This window comes from Mangifera indica, chromosome 13 (genome assembly GCF_011075055.1).
Source record: "Mangifera indica cultivar Alphonso chromosome 13, CATAS_Mindica_2.1, whole genome shotgun sequence".
NCBI classification, from domain to species: Eukaryota; Viridiplantae; Streptophyta; class Magnoliopsida; order Sapindales; family Anacardiaceae; genus Mangifera; species Mangifera indica.
Genome location: NC_058149.1, coordinates 11,707,587 through 11,722,454, shown reverse-complemented (window position 1 = coordinate 11,722,454; position 14,868 = coordinate 11,707,587). Strand labels below are relative to the sequence as shown.

Here is a 14,868-nt window from a genome sequence, read left to right as displayed (position 1 = left end):
CTCACTTAATCATAGACAATTTTTTTTTTGGAATTAGAATCTTTAGGGCTCACCTAGGGTTTAACTTGCTCAGATGATTTCTTCTTCGAGACTAGAATCTTCAAGATTTACCTTCAATTTTTCCTCCCTTTTCGATATCTTCTAGGGATTAAAATCTCTAAGACTCACCGTCACTTTCTTCTCATCTATCAAATTCTTTTCCAAAACTGAAATCTCCATAACTCATGTCATTCATCCATTTTTAACAGTCAAAAGATGTTTTGCTTGGCAGCGGAACTTTTAGATAGAGAAGGAGAGAGATACTGCCAGAGAATTGAAAAGTATCTCATCACGGTAATGATACGTTTGCATGGAATTCACTATTGGTTGCTTTCCTGGCAATTTTTTGTTCTGGAGTTGCATAACTTTTGAAGTATACATTTTCTGGACATTGTAAAAGGTTCTTCCTGTGCCACCATTAGCACCATCATCATCTTCTGTTATATCCCTTGTCAAAGTGTTGTTGAAGTCCGAATTGAGCCGATCAATCACTTGAATTCATATTTTCATTCATCTATGCCCAAGAATGAAGGACCTTGCTCCCCCCGGGATTTGTTGGGAACTTACAAGGAATGTTAGAAATACAATAAAATTATGTATATACAGTTTTAAGTATACGAATGATGTATTATCATAAGAATGAATGATCTTAAAAATAAAATAACATGTAATCACATGATGACACATTATCTATATATTTCTCAAAATTGTGTTCATATAACATTGCTCATGGAAATATTGCTCTATGGCGGAGCTATTAAACAACACTTGCTATCTCGGTCCTGCTGCTGGAGTGCAACCTCCAGTATTGTGATAATAAAACAGTTCACTACAACTCTTAAATTTTGTGAAAAGATTACAAACCAAAGGCCAAACACGTGCTTGTATTCATCGACAAAATTATATTTCCAAACAAAACACTAAATTCTACATTCTATGTTACCAATGCTATCATAATCTTAATACATGCCCCAAAATAAATAAAACATAAACTAGATATCCTGCATTTACAACGTATCTGACCAACCGCCCATTCTGATGATACGATTCAAACCAACCAAAGTAAAAAAAATAAATAAATAAATACCTATACAGCTAATCTCTTCAATCTCAGCTTCTGTTAGATCTACTTCTATCCGGTGGCATACAAGTTTCCAGACTTGACAAGATCTGGGGCATTGACATGCCGCCAGAAACAACAATTTCTGCGATTGGCAAACAAGACATCTTAGCAAACTATAAATGTAACAGAAAAGAACAATTTCAATAGATGCTCTCATTTCTTTATTCACATTTCAGCATCTATACCATAAACATGGTCAACATAGGTTACTTTATCTTCAAGATTGAGTAACCCTCAACTGGAAAAGTGCCCAATTACGATTCCTTTCTGTTCAGCACCAGACTGAGTGCCATGGGCTTTCTGATGCCCTTAATATCAAGGACAAATTTCCAAAAAAGGTCCAAACAGCCCATTAACAGGCAGGAGTGACACATTGCTAAGCAAAAAAGAAATCTTCCTTTCTTCCTTTCTCAGCATTTCTTAATTGAATAGCTAAGATAAAATTGAGTCCTCACCAATTCCTTCCCGAACTGATAGATTTGGTCTGATCACATCCTTGGTATTAATGAGGAATATATCACCAATGTAAAGATGGTTCGTGGGAACATAGACACAACATAGCTCCTCCTCTCCAGAATAGTTCTGCAATTAAAGGGGGAGAGAGATATTAATATATCATTCTCTTGACAAATCTGAACCTCACTGGGCTCACCTTCAAAACAGTCAGCAAATAACCAGTAAGTAAATTACTTTATAGGGGACAAGTGTCAAACTTTAGAAAAAAAAAAAAAAATTTACATAGGCAAGCATGAGTGAATGCACGAGAGAGACTACTCTAAAGCCAAAAGAAAGAAAGTGTCTTTATGCAAATTGAAAATTTACATCGATAATAAGGCTCAATCATATATAAAAAGAATGTTTGTTGTTGAACTATATGTTTGACAATGTTAGAATTAAGCCTATGAGCTTCAAATACTATGGTCAATAGCTGAAGTTTGGAAGCTAGCAGTGATTCAGCAAGTACAGTCCCAAGATTCAACAAACAACGTGAATGCCAACATAATTAAGCCCATAAAATTTTTAAGGAGAGTGAGTTCACAGAATTGCAAATAACACATATATCTAATTAATTCAATGCCATATGATAATTAGATTTGAAAAATCATTTTGCGTACCTGAAGAACCACAGAGGAAGTGATGAACCCAAATGCATATTCACCAATACGTGGATGCCTTATGATTGCCACTTCCTTAAATGCCTGCGTGTTTTGATCTGTAATAATAAAGTGATAATCGACTATAAATTCCTCGTGCCAAAAATCATTCCAAACAAACACAGCAAAGATCATCAACTGAATGCACACCTGGTGATATGGCAGCACTAATTTGCTTTGAAGCATTGTAGATATGACGAACAAATGGCATCCTTTTGATAAACCACTCACCAAGACTCAAGACAGATGCTCCCAACCATGATGACATGAACACCCCAATCAAGAAAATGAATGTCACAGAAGTTATAAACCCAAGACCTAAAGGAAAAACCAGTCAAGATTTAAGACATGTAGAGGAAAAATTTATTCAGCTAGTCAACTGAAAAATCAATCAAATGAAACAGACATGATGAAAAAGAAAAGTGGTAATTTCCTGGAATATTTGAACTAGACAAACTTATTGAAAATAAAATCTTTTTCACTTTCTTCTGGCAACATTTCTAGTTCCATAAACAATCAAAATCCAATCTATCACACATGTTTAACTGAAACACCGAGCAATTCTTAACTTAAGTGATCAAATTTCATGCTACTGCAATTGTCAATGCAATCTCTGATGTTGACAAGTCAGCCAACATGTTAAATGACAGAAAAGGGAATTGTTTTGCATTAGCCCAACATATGAACCAGTGATAAAAGGACATTGCTTACCAAATATATCAATTCCTAGTTGGACATAGATTGGAGAGAAAAAGCCATCCACAAAGTGAATAAACCACCAGGTTACATAGAAAGTAATCGCTATTGGAAATAGGATGACACTGCCAAAAAAAAAAAAAAAACTACAAAAATTTGAGCAACAATTGAATTCAGCACAACAATCATCATTCTAAGAACAATAAACAGCCAGCAGTTAAACATACAAAAATTCAAACTCATTAGCAACAAATTTGGAAAGTCAACAAAAAAATAAAATTTGTTCACCAGGACAACTTGATGCATTCCAGCTGTAATCAAAATCCATTTTTTAAGCACTTGGCATTTCATAAATCATTCTTATGGTGTTTCATTAGATTCACATAGTCTTCTTGCCTTGGTTGCTCAATTTGAAAGGACTCAAAATTCAAAATATCAATCCAGCTGGCATAGTCATTAATAAGGTCTTAATAAATCCCGAGTTGGGGCTCATAAAACATCTCCCACAACTTGCTGTTGATACTTAAGCATAGTAAAGCGAATGTCGTAAGAGTAACAGATCTACCTCTTGCAAAAAAATAACCAAAAGATAGCCTTCTTCTTAGAAAGAATCATTGCAGTAGGATAAACTGAAAGGAATAATGGCAGTAAAGTTTACCTAAGGTTTAGCACATGAACACCACTTATGGACAAAAAATTTAGAAAGTTTGAAGTTCCTAAATCCATAATGTAAAATAGAAGCATCATTTATTGATGGAAATAGAAATTCATGACAAGAGATGAGAAAAAGGGTGATGTTTTAGGAGTCAACCGATTCATTAACATAAAGTAAACAAAGTAAAAATATATATCATTTATTCAGAAAGTGTCAACCTTTTTCCTTGCCATAATGATTCATTTCCTAGCCTTATCAATGATACAAGTCAAATCCTAGATGTCGAGAATGGGTAGGATACCCATAAGCAGTGACGTTGCTAAAAGGAAACCACCAGAGTCTTTGCAAAAGGGAGTTACAAGAATAGTTTTTGATACAATCAGTAAGAATCAATAGAAAAGGCTTGCTCATATTCAATTGATATGAATTCCTTCACAATAATAACTCCCAACAAGATCAAATCTAGTAACCAGAAATTTCTGCAGCACAGATCAATTAATATTACAAGTTCTTTTGCTCAAAAAAAAAACTTTTGTTCGGAACCCCACAGGTGGGAAATTTTGACCAGTTTAAACAAAAATCATGTGATGCCAATAATATAGCATATACATTTACTTAGGATATAAAAGGAAAAATTACGCACCATCCTGTCATGAACTTCTTTGAAGCCCAGCTCCTAACAACTTTGTAAAAAGTCTACAGAGTAACAGCAAAACATAAAACAATTCGTTAGAAAAAAATTGAAAAATAAAGGACACATAAAAACAAACTATAAGAGCAGCTTTGATGTACTATACATAGCATTTTAAGGTAAAATCCAACAACCCAAATTAAGACGCTAAAACGGAAAATTGGTTAACACCAAGTATATCTATTTCATCCAATATTACATGCAAGTCAACTAGAAGAATAACCAAAATGCCTACTTATCAATACAGCATCTATCCTGTGTGAACAAATGCATTAATGAGTTAGCTAATACATGCGGAATATGACATGGGTAAAATGCAATGATTGGTCCTCAAAATAACATAATACAACAGACTTTTATAATAATTTCTCCACCGCAAGAAGTGCTTGCGCATGGCCAATACAAACTTTTCTGAGTAACTCGTCTATTTTGAAGGGTTTTCATTTATTTTAGGAGCTCCATTCAGCTACTTCCATACAAAACACAACAGAACCACCCATCCATTGACTATCAACACACAGTCATTTATATCAATCTTTCAAAAAACATCTAGCTGAACACCAAAAAAAGCAATCTAAATTCTAAAAAGTTTATTACATTCACTAATTCAATCAAATGCATTTGAAGCTGAAGCACAGCTATTCATTTGAGTAGAAAGTGTTCGGCTACAGTGAAATCATCCACAAAATTTCTAAAATATTTAGCTATAGATACGAAATTAGTAATCATAACAACAAGAGCAAATAAAATTAAAGTAATTAAATATTTAAAAAATAAATCACAAAGGCTGACCTCGCGACCGGTATGACGCGGAGAAGAAGAGGAAGGTTTAGAGGATCCGACTTCGTCACCGGAATCAGCCACCGGAATTAGTAACTCTCGATCTCTTTCTCTCTCCCTCTCTCTACTGGCCATCAGGATTGTCGATTTCTCATCGCCCATCACAGTTTCTGCGAGATTTCAAACCCAAAAGACAGCTTTTTCCAAAGCAAAACAGTGGATGTATAAGCTTGAAACTTGTTTCCCAATATCGAGACTTTCTCTTTCTGTTAATTTTACAATAGTGTGCTGCCGTTGATTATTAGATAATGTTTAATTAATGTTTTTAATCTATTCAGAGGTGTTGGTGATCTGTCTCCAATGATTGCCTGCCAGCTCTTTGCTACCAAGGGCATATCTGTAACCCTGATAAAGCTTATTCTGCGCTCCGTTCATTTTGAGAGGGGTTGTATAGTTTGACTGGTCAACGTTGGGGTTTTCATTTCTTCCCAATGGGTGATTCCGATTGTTGATTTGGAATTAGTAGGGCTGGACTCGAGCCGAGCCAGCTCGAGCTCAAGCTCGGCTCGGCTCGATTCGAGCCCAAAACGAGACAGACTCTGTTCGGCTCAATTGAGTTCAAGCTGGCTTGGGTTGGCTCGACAGATTTTTTTTAAAAATTTTTTATACAAAACGATGTCGTTTTGATTCATATATATTAAAAACAATATCGTTTTGATAATGAAAAATGAGCCGAACAGAGTTGAGCCGAGTCGAAAACGAGCTGAGAGTTGAGCTCGAGCCTCCCATAAATAAACCGAGCCGAGCTCGAGCTGGCTGCGAGCCAAGCTCGGCTCGGTTCGAATCCAGCCTTGGGAATTAGTAACCCAACATAGGCTCCATTCGTTTATTCCCAACTGTATAGTTCCCACGACAATGAATTGGTCCCAATTGCGATTAGGTTTAAATCGAGTTAATATAAATTTAAAAATTAATTTAATTTGGTTCATTTTGATTTAAATTTGAATTAAATTTAAGTTAAAATGTTAGACTTATTTTAAAACTGAATTTAATTTAATTAAAGAGAGTTTAACTAATTTTAACTTACAAGTTACACATGTAATTTCTTTAAATTTGAATTTGATTTATAGTTCAATTTAAATAATATTAAATAATTATAAAAATAATATTATTTTATTTATTATTATATCATATAATATCATTTTATTGATAAATTATAAATTTGAATCATCACTCCAAACTATAAATCTCACTAATAAATTTGAATTATAAAATCAAGTTAAATTTAAACAGAACATAAATAGAATCACTTTTATTTAAATTGAATTTAAATCACTGTTAATTTAATTTGGTAAACTTAAATTAAATTAAAATTAAATTATTTTTTCTTTAAATTAAACTCGAACAAAAAAATATTCAGACTTAATTGAGTTTGAATCTACTCTAGTTTCAACTCAAGGCCTGGGATAATGATTTGTCATGGGCTCCTTCAAACTGACTTCAATTTTGCCCGGTCATGGCCGTCGGAACAAACCAAAGTCAATGTTTGACCAGGTTTGACAGACCGCCTTGTACCGCCGTGTTCAACCCTTTCACGATGTTCATACCAAAGATCAAATGTATTTTCTATAAAAATTTAACATTTTTAATACTAATTTTAAAGTAATAGTTTTTTTATTGAATTCTAAGTGAGAAGTGAGACTATTATTACTCAACAGGCATTAGGCGAACATGGATTCTACGCGGAGGCCAAGTATGAAAAGAGGAAAATCACGAATACAAACAAAATAAATTGTCCAATTTGACTCAGTATTCAATAAAGTTGTGCCACACGCACTGAATAAATCTGGAAAGACAGAAGCTTCTCGGCCTTTTAAGGTTTTTGTATAGTTGCTTCAATAATTTAATTACCGTGACCTCATATATCTGTATAATCCTTTCAGTGATTCTGGGAGAAAATAAAGATGTTGGAAGGAAAGGGTATAATTAAGGAAACAGATATGCCATGGCTTCTGCTTCTCAAGCACTTGATCTTTATGATGTTGTTGATTGCATATCTATTGCTGCCTACATCAAACAGGTGCCATTAATTGTTTCCTCGTGTTCTTTTTAAGGAGGGGTTATTCAGGTTTTGTTGCAGCTTTGTGAAATATTTTTGGTTTGCATTTGCAGGAATTTGATAAGAGATATGGGGGTGGATGGCAATGTGTGGTGGGTTCCAACTTTGGTTGTTTTTTTACTCACACAAAAGGGAGTTTTATCTATTTTGCTTTGGAGACCCTCAATTTTCTTATCTTCAAGGCAGCAGCTTCTTAATAGTAGCCACTATTACTGTAACTACTCTTTACATAGAGTCCTGATGAGTAGTAATCTTACTGATCTTCTGGGTATGTAAGATAGATTTACTGTTCGCTAGGTTTTGTAAAAATGACAGACTAGAAGTTGAACTGCACTTTTCCAATTCTCCTGTTTCCAATTTAGCAATTCAGAAAGAATTTCTCATAACCTGCATGATCCTGCTATATCACCATCAGTTACATTTATTTCCTTTCTTCAAATCATAATCATGGTGATCACTACTCATGGTTATCAAGATTCAAGAATCTGTTGTTTCTTTTTGTACCAGTTGTCAGTGCTTCTTGCCTCTTCTTGTGTCGTTTAGTCCAATGCCACGCGGTATATGTATAATTGAACTTGTGTTGCTTTTATCAGTCAATACCAATAGAGCTTGTTACAAGTTCACCAATGGAAACCACCAAGCTGGTAGCCTCAGGCTTAGGCGATTTCAATAAATTGAAAATTGCAGTCCATACATCCGAACAAACATTAACGAATTGTTTAAGCAGAAATTATGTAAAAGTTTCTTCAATTAACCCACTCAAAAGTAGCTTCTCTATGTCATTCACAACTTGCTCTATGTCATCTGAGGAAAGTTCATTCTTCCAGCCCAAATCCCATATTCCGCTCTCTACTCCTTTGCACTTTAAGTCGCTCTCTAGCATTGAATATATACTACCAGGAGGAAGGTCCTCTTTCCCGTAGTTTTTCAGAATCTCAATCCCATTATAAATCTCCTCCAACAACCGATTTAAACAGATACAGATTCTTGAATTCCTCAACCAGTTTAGTAACAGTGGATGGTCCATTTTTGCTTCTGGAAGGCTTCTACGTTCAAGAAGTTCATTTGCACAATCCATGGAGAGTCTCTCATTGGTAACAAAAAAATCATTGATGGCAGATGTTAGTAAAGTTGTACTCCTACTAAAATGGAGATCAAACAGCTCTTGTGCATGACACACAAATGCTGGACTGCTTGAAAGCAATACTTCCAGATTGGTTCCAGTTCTGAAGCTCTTACTCTCCCTTCTGTTGTCATCATTAACTTCTTCAACAGATTTAGGTTCTCCCAGCACCTGATGTTCAGAGACCAGCAGGATATCATCACTAAGAGAAAGAGAACTCTCACAGCTATTACAATTTTCTGCAATGAAAAACAAATGCGAAGTCAAATAAACTTGTCGAACTCAGTTATCTCAACCAAAGAAGTATAATAACATTAGCACATAAATGGCAGTTCACATATATATGGTGCTGCTTTTATAGATTCCAACTTCTCCATATCAGAATCAGTGCACCAGTTCACTTTTAGAATTGTTGACAGAAGTAAAGAAAATTGATTTGGACTTTGCTCCATGAGGATTGCTGATTGAGTCCCTGGAATGTTTATTGTTTTATTGGCAGTTTTCTTCTAAGATGGATAGTTTGAACTTAAAAGTTGTATTAATAAACAAAACATTATAGGATTCTACTGTTGTAGATAATATGTAACTGATAAAGTATCGATCAATGCATGTCTATGTGCCTATAATTATAACATAAGATGGATACAGACATAACCAGCATTATGATGTTTGTTTGATAGACTTTGGCCTTCGCATAAGTTTATGATTATCAGAAAAAGTGGTTACCTCCAATCCGAAGCTCATAAGCATCAGCTTCCTTCTCTGCTGGGAATTGATCTACGCATGTGTTATTGCTTCCCATTGGGATGGAGTCTTTTTTGCTTCTAAAATCAATTCTATTGTCATCATCTTTGCTTCCTGCATTTTCCTTCTGCAAAAACGTAAGTTAAATTTCTTGAAGACTAGGCTTACTTTTCTTTGAAAACTAAATTATGTGAAGAAGCCTAGTTTATGCACTTCCCACTGGTCTGTATCCCCAGTAAATGCAGGGGAGAACATCCATCATTTAAATAAGTTAGAAAGAAAACTCACTGTTGTTTTAGCTGCTCTAGGCTCACTGGATGGCTTTTCCTTCTTCATTAGGCTTCTTTTCTGATCATTTGAAGTATGGCTTACAGTTTTTTTTGTGTGATTTGAGATGTCATTTTTAGTACTAATTCGCTGCTGAGGAATCTGATTCTTGGAAACATTTGATCCTTTTTTGGGATTTTTGACCTTCATGGCTGCCGCCTTGGCTTGCTCTTGAGGCCTTGACACATTTTTAGGTTTCACAGTCCCATTCTCTATTGCTTTCCTGGAGGTGACCACAACATTATTGTCCTTATCAACTTTCTTGTTTGTTGCGTCCTTTTTCTTTGGCTGCTGAGTTGCAATATCAATAGAATTCACCTTGGCAGGAGCCTTTTGTTTAATCTTTGCTTCTTTTTCTTCTGGTTTCTCAGCTACCTTTTTGCTGCCCTTAGCTCCTTCCTTGCTAAGCCTCTTGATTGGCTTCTCCTCTGCATTTGTATTTTCGCTTGTTTTGCAAGGGTTTAAAGGCCCATCTTTCCAGTCAATCGTCTTGGAAGGAAGCTCCTCTCTTCCTTTCAGTTTTCTTGGTATCAATTTTGAGACTGGAACTCCATGTTCCCAAAACATTGGTGCAGAAGGCTCTTCTGATTCCAGAAATGGACCACACAGAGGTTTAATAAGTACAATTGGTGGAGTGTTGTTGTTTGAACTCTGCTGGGAATGAGAATCACTGATACGGCAGTATGACTGAGACTCTTTGATACGGCTGTCCTTCAGAAGTCCTGTAAAATGCTGGGTTTCAAGAATTTCCTTCAGTGTCTTTCTCTCTGGAGTTCTTTTCAGATCAACCGATTGAGGCCTCCTTACCATTGGCATATCAATTTCAAAGACAGGTCTATGATAACTTGAAATTTTCTCATTCTTCAACTGTTTCTCGAGAGTTGTCTTCAATGGATTTGAGGGGATCTCTTCCAGCCCCATGAGCTTAGAAATCAAATTTGGGCCCTTTGTCGTCTTCTCTGGAGCTTTCGATGAAAATGAGGAGTCAATGGAACTATAGTAGTTGGTATGAGTTATAGAAGACTGACTTGAGCTGCTGGAAGGTATTTCTGAAGCTGAGTCCAAGTTTCTTTGAGCAAAGCCCCCATTTTCTTCACTATTTGGCAAGAGATTCTGCCTACTGAGGCCATCTCTGATTGCTTCCCTTAGTTCCTCATAGCAATCCCTTGAAGATCCATCAACCGAATGGCAAGGCTTCTGTAAATCAATCTGATAATCTTGATCTCCAAATTGACAAGACCTAGACCGCTCAATCCCTCTTGCTTCCTCACTCCTTACTCCTTTGGCCTTCTCCTGTTTCTTCTTCAACCAAGCCATATACTGTGAAGCTTCTTGCAATTTGCCAAGCATCTGTAGAGAGTCCTGCAAGTCAAGTGCTCCTTTCAACAAATCTTTTGCGACATCTTTAGATCGTCTACCACTGTTTTCCCCCTTACACCACGAATCAATCATTTGATTTAGCCTCTGAGCTCCTCTTGAGACCTCCAATATCTGAAAAGAAGATGGACTATGAAATCCTTCTGATATCTCTTTAGTCACCATCTCCTCCTTTTCAGGCTTAAATGGTAAAGATGCATCTGAAATCTTCTTCGCTTTTTGGCTTTTGATCTTATGCTCCATTTTCTGGGCACCACTTTTGGATTTTCTGAATGTCCCAAATTCGAATACTCCTTTTGGATCATCACAAGTGACAAATGATCTGCAAACAACTGATCTCAGACCATCTTGATGCATATTCTGTTAAAGAAAAAATAAATAAATCACATTTGAAAAAGTCGGATTCTACTAATAATCTAAGCATCAAAGCCATCAGTAAGAATAAAATCAACATATTATACTTACGTTGACAAGGATATTCCAATAAACTTCTTAAAAATTTGTCTGTAACATAAAATTCATTCAGTTGCTGCCATAATAAACAAAGTAATTTCAATTAAAAAAATTAAAAAAAAGATCATACCCAGTTGAATTTATCAAAAATATGCAACTGGGTAGTTCCAAAAAGGTCTGTCCAAGTTCTCAGAAATTTCTCCTTCCAACTGATCCTTAGAACAACTAATCTTGGAGGAAGGTGAAGGGTTTAAGCAGAAAGACTAAACTCCTATATTTAAAAGCGAAAAAACATCAATTTACGACAAAACAAAGATATAAACCCTAGATTCTCCTAGGCAGTACTCCCTTTACTGTAGTATTCAAGACCGAAATCATGAACATTAATAAGAACAAAAACAAAAGAACAAGTAGAAGGAAGTAAAACAAAATACCCAGATGAAAATGCAGGTAAAACAAGAAGAAAGCAACAAGCATGAAAGAAGAAGGAGCATCTTCTCACCTTAAGTCAAAGATTAGCTAGCTCGAGAGCAGAGAGACAGATCCAAGCAAAAGAAAAGTAGTAGGGTGTAGTCGGTGGCATTGACTTTGAGGCATAGTAAATAATGAAGAAGGTTTGATTTGGTTTTAAAGCAAAGATTTGGCTTGTTTAAGAGGCAAGAAGATCGTTGACAGTGTGTTGTCTCGTGGGTGCAGTTGTTACTGGCTAGCGCCTGCTGCACGACGAGGGAAGGTGTCATCATATTCACACTTCAACCGAGGCTCTGTAACTTTCACCCACCTCTCACAGCAGTTTTCACATGATTACTTTTACTATTTTATCTGGGACAAATGTTGTGTCAAATCTCACTGCCCTGTTAGTTTACAGTACACTCATGGTAACTTGTAATGGAAGTTATGCAGAAAATACAGAGACCTAATCCTTTTCCTGGTATATGTTTCTTCAGCAGGCCTTAACTTCGATGTTTAACTATTACCAGCTCCACTCATCTACTTCTTTGAAAATACAGTCACAGGACTCCCGCAATGTCTCTGTTAAAATTACAACTTTTTGTGTCTATCATAAATGTAATTCATTTCTCACTTCCTTTTTGGTTGTCATAGATTATCATTCGAATTTCAAAAACTATTACTGAGCTAATAAATGCATAGTCTCAAATCTTTGCCATATTTGCGAAATACTTTTATTAATTATCTGAAAAAATATATACATATATGTCATCATATAATTAACTATCATTTTATTTTCAATCCATTTAGGTTTGGATTCAAGTCTTGTTGATATCATATCAAAATCAGACTTTTAAATTTATATAGGATAGATTCGTTTCTGAAAATGCAATCCCTAAGAGAAAGGGTTTGGGTTTAAGTTCTATTGGCCGCATATCAAAACGAGAGTTCTGAATTATCTGCAACAAAATTTTACCTGTTTGGTGAGAGAGACTTGCTCCTGGAGAAGCAATCTGCGTTAGGAATGATTTCTCCTTTGAAAAAAATTACACATCTTATATTTGGTAAATGGCATTGTATCTTATGTATGGGATCATTCAAAATTTAACTACTTTTCTTGATGGTTAGCCAAAATGAGCAAAGCCTTAAAGCTGCGGAGCGTTGGGCAGCATTTAAAATTAACAACAGGCAGAATTTAATTATTAGAATGGATGTAAATATGTTAATAATAAAATTCACCAACATTGATTCCAATATTTGTATTCTGGTTTTAAAAGTAAACACAATTCTTATTCTACGTAAAACTATATACATCTATCTTATATATATAAATATATATACACTTATATATGTTATTATATGATTAAGTGACTTTAAATTACGATTAAAATAATATCTAATTATATAATAATACATATAAATATGTATATATTTATATATTCAAAATAGATAAATATAAGTAAAAGGTATATGAATAAGAGGAGATAAAAATATTTTTTAGATACCCATCTTATGGATGACCAACTTCATCCTTGTATTAGTTATGCATAAATTGTTTTTGTAATCCTCTCGTTTCAATATTCACCACCATGGATATTCATAACTAGTTGGCACAACGTACACAATTCTCACATGACCCGTAATTTTATAGAATCGTACTTGAGCCCCACGGAAAGGTACGTAAGTCAACTAACACAACCTGCAATGATAATATAAAATAAAAATATATTTAAAATATATAATAAGTTTCCACTCAAGTTTAAGTGCGATCTCAAAGTCACACTTGTGAAAAACCAAAAGTCTTATCCATCAATTTAAAATCTTAGTTAAAGTTAAGAATAAAACCGTTATCTAACACAAAAACTAAAGTTTTATTATTTTTACTCCCTTCAATTTGAAAATCTGATAATTCTCCTCCACCTAAAGTTTGAAAAATCAACATTTCCTCCCTAAGGTTTGCAAACCGTTGCTGGAATCACGTTGGCTCTCCCTCCTGATTTAAATCTTCTTACCGATCACATCTCAACCATCACGAAACCTATTTCCTCCAACGAAGACGAAATCAGTTTGTCTTCGTCTAAGACGAAGACAATTTCATCTTCATCTGAAATAAAGACGATTGTCGGAGGTCTTAGACGGCCATGTCATTTTTGTTTGAGACCTTTGATGATTAATTTCGTCAAAGAAAATAGATTTCATCAGTAGTTGGGATGTGATTGATAGAGAGACTTAAGTTGGGAGGAAGAGTCAACACGGTCAAAGACGACTATTTCCAGTGACGGTTTGTAAACCCTAAAGAAAAAATATTAATTTTTTAAACTTCAAATAAGAAAAAATTGTGAGAGTTTTAAACTAAGAGGACAAATGTAATAAAAATTTAATTTTTTAAAATTTTTTATTAAATAATAATTTTACACCTAATTCTAACTAAAATTTTAAATAGATGAATAAGGCTTTTAGTTTTTTAAATTCTAGGAATATGATTTTGAAAAAACACCAAAATTTGGGAGACAAATAATCCTTTGGCCAAAAAGAATTTTTGAAGAGCTGGCATGTCAAAAAGCTCACTGAGACACAACCCGTCATACTATCTGTCATGTTCCGAGCCTTTAAATTTTGTAAACCGACAATTATATGAAGTTTGACGCACGTTGTAAACAAGTCTAGACTAGGCCAACATACCATGGCCCGGAGCAAAATCCTGATGTTTGACGTCCATTTTATGTCTCCTTCATTGTAAAAAGCCTTCATTGTAGGGTTGGCTTGATATGATCCAAGTCTGAATAGATCTTAGTTTAAGATTAAATTGAATTTAAAAGATTAAGTTTGAGATCGATTCAAAATCAATAAGTTGAATAAATTAAAATTCTAACTTCACTAAAAAATAATTTAATTTTGAACAAAATTCAAACTTGGTTTGAACTCAAATGTTTTAATCAGAACTTAACCCATTTTTTGAAATGAACTCAATCCTTTGATAAAACTTTAGTCAAACTTGATTTTATTTAAATTCAAACATGATGATTCGGTTAATTCAAATTGCTATTTCAATAAAACAATTAGGATAGAATTAAACCCTAAAGTGGTTTAAAATGAAAAGATTGGAATGAAGGTTGAGTTGAAGTGAAAGAAGCTTC

General features: G+C 34.6%; 2 protein-coding genes and 1 pseudogene across 4 annotated transcripts; 1 reads left to right on the top strand and 2 right to left on the bottom strand.

The window, feature by feature from the left end:
- Positions 1-817: 817 nt before the first annotated feature.
- On the bottom strand, positions 818-5,445 carry LOC123195344 (protein LIKE COV 1-like). Its single transcript, XM_044609038.1, has 7 exons — positions 5,151-5,445; positions 4,311-4,363; positions 3,028-3,137; positions 2,467-2,634; positions 2,278-2,375; positions 1,618-1,744; positions 818-1,244 (listed from the first exon to the last, which is right to left on the bottom strand). The coding sequence occupies exons 1-7, from the start codon at positions 5,298-5,300 to the stop codon at positions 1,150-1,152; spliced, it is 801 nt and encodes a 266-aa protein (XP_044464973.1). The 5' UTR covers positions 5,301-5,445; the 3' UTR covers positions 818-1,149.
- A 1,346-nt stretch (positions 5,446-6,791) lies between these two features.
- On the top strand, positions 6,792-7,599 carry LOC123195036 (annotated as a pseudogene).
- A 220-nt stretch (positions 7,600-7,819) lies between these two features.
- On the bottom strand, positions 7,820-12,061 carry LOC123195035. 3 transcript variants are annotated; one of them, XM_044608597.1, is made up of 4 exons: positions 11,784-12,061; positions 9,413-11,188; positions 9,107-9,251; positions 7,820-8,619 (listed from the first exon to the last, which is right to left on the bottom strand). In XM_044608597.1, exons 2-4 carry the CDS (start codon positions 11,183-11,185, stop codon positions 7,988-7,990), a joined length of 2,550 nt encoding a protein of 849 aa, XP_044464532.1. In that variant the 5' UTR covers positions 11,186-11,188; positions 11,784-12,061; the 3' UTR covers positions 7,820-7,987. The 3 variants fall into 3 exon arrangements, with proteins under 3 accessions (XP_044464532.1, XP_044464535.1, XP_044464534.1); XM_044608600.1 differs by having other exon boundaries at positions 9,413-11,150; XM_044608599.1 differs by lacking the exon at positions 11,784-12,061 and adding an exon at positions 11,294-11,380.
- Between the last annotated feature and the right edge of the window lie 2,807 nt (positions 12,062-14,868).

Coding starts and splice junctions, on each gene's coding strand:
- LOC123195344 (XM_044609038.1), bottom strand. CDS start 5,300: ATGGGCGATGAGAAATCGACAATCCTGATGGCCAGTAGAGAGAGGGAG. Junction 4,364..5,150: donor CGCGTCATACCGGTCGCGAG/GTCAGCCTTTGT, acceptor GTTACTCTGTAG/ACTTTTTACAAAGTTGTTAG. Junction 2,635..3,027: donor ACTAGGAATTGATATATTTG/GTAAGCAATGTC, acceptor TTTTTCCTTTAG/GTCTTGGGTTTATAACTTCT.
- LOC123195035 (XM_044608597.1), bottom strand. CDS start 11,185: ATGCATCAAGATGGTCTGAGATCAGTTGTTTGCAGATCATTTGTCACT. Junction 9,252..9,412: donor CTAGAGCAGCTAAAACAACA/GTGAGTTTTCTT, acceptor ACGTTTTTGCAG/AAGGAAAATGCAGGAAGCAA. Junction 8,620..9,106: donor TTATGAGCTTCGGATTGGAG/GTAACCACTTTT, acceptor TTTTCATTGCAG/AAAATTGTAATAGCTGTGAG.